At 45.9% G+C, this 3,596-nt stretch overlaps 1 protein-coding gene across 1 annotated transcript in view; it reads left to right on the forward strand.

The window, feature by feature from the left end:
• The window catches only part of LOC125554646, a 38,783-nt gene extending 36,102 nt beyond the window's left edge, over positions 1-2,681 (forward strand). Inside the window, exons 2-5 of the mRNA XM_048718138.1 lie at positions 3-613; positions 718-861; positions 955-1,349; positions 2,299-2,681. Coding sequence (XP_048574095.1) covers positions 3-613; positions 718-861; positions 955-1,349; positions 2,299-2,341 — 1,193 coding nt within the window. The 3' untranslated portion in view covers positions 2,342-2,681. The remainder of the gene's footprint in view (positions 1-2; positions 614-717; positions 862-954; positions 1,350-2,298) is intronic.
• The last annotated feature ends 915 nt before the right edge of the window (positions 2,682-3,596 follow it).

Genomic DNA, 3,596 nt, shown 5'->3' on the forward strand with positions numbered 1-3,596 from the left:
CGCCCTCGCCTCGCACCCTGGGCCCTTCCGCTGCGTCCGCCTCGTCTACAGCCGCATGGGCGAGCGCCAAGCTGCGCTCAAGCGCTGGCTCCGTCTCCTCGCCGCCAAGGGCGTCCAGGAGCTCGTCCTCGTCAATCGCCCGTGGCCGCGTGAGGTGCCCCTCCCCAGCACGCTCTTCACCCTCTCCACCCTTACCCGCCTCTACATCGGCGTCTGGAAATTCCCGGACGCGGCCGGCCTCCGCGGCGTCTCCTTCCCTCACCTCCGGGAGCTCGGCCTCTGCCTCGTCGAAGTGGAGAACGGGGACATCGATGCCGTCGTCGCCAGGAGCCCCGTCCTGGAGATCCTCAACATCCAAGGGAGTCTCAGGGGGAAATGCCTCCGCCTCGTCAGCCAAAGCCTCCGATGCGTCCAGGTCTGCACCTCCGTGACCGTGATGGAGAGCATCGAGGTGGTAAACGCCGCACGTCTGGAGCGGCTCATCGTGTGCGAAGATATGAACCTCTCCGGCGTGTGCACCAGGGTGAAGATTGGAAATGCCCCCAAGCTGAAATTGTTCGGGTACCTCGAGCCAGGGAAACATACTCTAGAGATCGGGGACACCGTGATCATGGTACATACTATCTCAGTTCCCACGCATCTTTCCATTGTTCGATTGGCAACCATGTGTGAATAAATGTGTGATATTTTTTTTCTGTTGAATTGAGTGCATTCCAGCCTGGAGTGGAGGCGAGCCCAAGCATGATGCTCACAACCGTCAAAATTCTGAGTTTGCATGTGTGTTTTGGAGTTCACAAAGACATCAAGATGATGCCAGCCTTCCTCGGATGCTTTCCCAATGTCGAGTCGCTGCATATTACGGTACTTTCTAGCTTTGCATTTTCTTTCTGTTGCTGCCTGCTACTGCATGATCCATCACTTCCTGAAATGTTCACTGAGTTGAACAATTTGCAGTCTGCAAAATGTGATCAACCCACTGACAAGCTCAACCTCAAGTTCTGGGAAGATGAGGCTGGCCCCATCGTCAATGTGCTGCTGCGCATCAGGGTGATGACATTCAGGGAGTTCCGGGGGGAGCAATATGAGCTTTCATTCCTTCGGTACTTCTTCAAGAGTACATATGCTTTAAATCAAGCAGTCATTTCGTTGGCCAATCCAAGCTTCACTTCAAGGTCCGAGGATGAGATGATATCCAGTGTGGTGAATATGAGAATTGGAAATTTTGCCAGTGAATTTGAGGTCCTTTTCTACGTGAGCACCGGTCCTGAGGGACTCAGTCGCTGGACCTTCAAGCGAGGGGCAAAGTTTTCTGATGATGACCCTTTTGCAACAGTTAAAATCATTCCAAGGTACATGGTTCGTAATATTGTTTTCCAGTATCTACATGTAGTGCACTGCTCTAGAATTGTTCTGCATATGTTATCTGAACATTGGATAGTTATCAGATTTTACTAGAAGGATTAGCTTTAATTGCTGGGGTAACTAGTAGTGGTATTGTATAACATGACCATCTGGCAGCATGTTTTATTACTTGCTGGTTGCATATTGCCTGTCATCATGATTTATCATGACCATCTAGCAGTGTATTTTAGTATTTCACTCTGGGTCGATTTCTGAGTTCTTCGATCATGATATATGAAGCTTTATGTGCAGCTATGTAACAAGGTTGCTTGAGCTAGATGAATTCTGGGGATGCTATATCTTGCAAGTTTCAACTGCATGACAACTAGATATAATTGGCCAACTGTGAGCCTTGATATTCATAATGCTAGGGTTGCATGTTTCTCAGTTTTGACTTTGCACAAAGCTACTACGCATTTTATTGAATGATTGCTCTGCTTCTTGTATGTTCACATTTTCTGCACAGTACTCTGTTTGTCAGTTTTCAAGCACCCTTTTATGTCTAGTTTATGCACCTTGTGGCTGCTGTACCAAGTTGCTTCACGTTGTGTACACACCTTGTCTATCTACTAATATAAGATCCCACGCCGTCGTTTATTTCAGGTTTCTACGAGTTAACTTCTAGTGATGCTATTTTTTTTGCGGGGTAAAGCATGGGTTTTATTCCTTAGAAGTAGTGTTACAGTACCTGAATATTTACCTTGCTTAGAGAACCCACTAACTCATCATATATACTGTTACATAATCTGGCTCACTTGTTACAAAAATTTATGCATCGCCAAGACCTTGAGTGTTCAGTGAAATATACGCTCGCTTTATTACACTCTGACTCAGGTCTTCTGCTTTGTGTTACTAGACCACATCTTCACTCATCTTTTGTTGTTAATTCATTTATAGGCCCGGAGACCAGACGTCGCAAGCTTGTAAGTGTCACAACTGAGGTCTTTGACACGCGGTGCATGGACGCAGGCATACGCTGTCCCGAGAGCTAAGCTGAGTACCTGATGGACTATTGTGGTTCTGTAGTGAGTTGTGTAATGATGTTAAGTTGGCACACTGTTTTGCATCAGAGGTCTGTATTTAACTGTGGGTGGAGATCACTCTCTAGTAACTGAGAAAGACAAGTCTGAGTTGGGAAGTTCAGGCAGAAGGAGCCGCTGGGTTATTGGCAACTTATTTCTCCAGTAATTTTTTGCATGCAATTTGTGAATGCTCTTTTGTATTGAATGGCTTGGGCGCAAGCGCAATCGTGTTTTTGCTTCTTCTTTTTAGAAATTCAAGCATATAGCAAGGTGAAGATATTGTTGCAAGTGTTCCAGCATTGTGAATTTTGTTTCTAAGGTTGATTCCGTGGAAGCTGTTTATACAACAGACCACAGAGCAAGTCCAACCAACCCTTCAAATTTGACTCCTCAAATCCTCGTATGAGATGGCTTGTGTAACCAACTTGCTTCCTGTCGTGTAGACACCTTCTGTTAATTGATACTCCCTCCGTCCGAAAATACTTGTCATCAAAATGGATAAAAAGGGGTGTATCTAGAACTAAAATACATCTAGATACATCCCCTTTTATTCATCTTGATGACAAGTATTTCCGGACGGAGGGAGTACCGCACAGGCGTTGAGGTGAGGCTATTAGCACACTATGTATGGCATTTCAGTTGACAACTCTAGGTGAATAATCTACCTTGCTTAGTGAATCCAGTAAGCCATCTTATATACTGTTACGTGGCGTTGCCCGTTAGCACAAATTACGCTGTATCTTTAAGAAGTGAAGTTGTGACTGAAATGTGCAGCCTGATTTTCTTACACTCTGACTTTTGGTGTGTGTTACTATTGAACTGCATCGTCACTCGTTCTAATCAGGTTGTATTTTGTTGTTGTTACATCAATTATAGGTGCTGCTACTGCTACGAGTCAGTAGAAGTCACAAGCTCGCAACTGAGGCCCTCGACGCACACAGGGCATGAATGCCTCAAGTTGCCTGATTTTTTTTCTTTCTGTAATGTTTAACTCAAGTTGCTACTCTTGTCTTTGCATGAGGTGTGCTTGCAGTGTGGGCTGTTCTAACCGTGGCTGTACCTATTTGCTCTATGGCCAGAGATAATCATCTCTAGAAAGCCTGAGGCAGACAGACACAAGATGCCGAAACCCTGTGCTTGCAAAGCTTCTCATGCCGCAACAAGCAATTCATT

Source organism: Triticum urartu, chromosome 4 (genome assembly GCF_003073215.2).
Source record: "Triticum urartu cultivar G1812 chromosome 4, Tu2.1, whole genome shotgun sequence".
Taxonomy (NCBI): domain Eukaryota; kingdom Viridiplantae; phylum Streptophyta; class Magnoliopsida; order Poales; family Poaceae; genus Triticum; species Triticum urartu.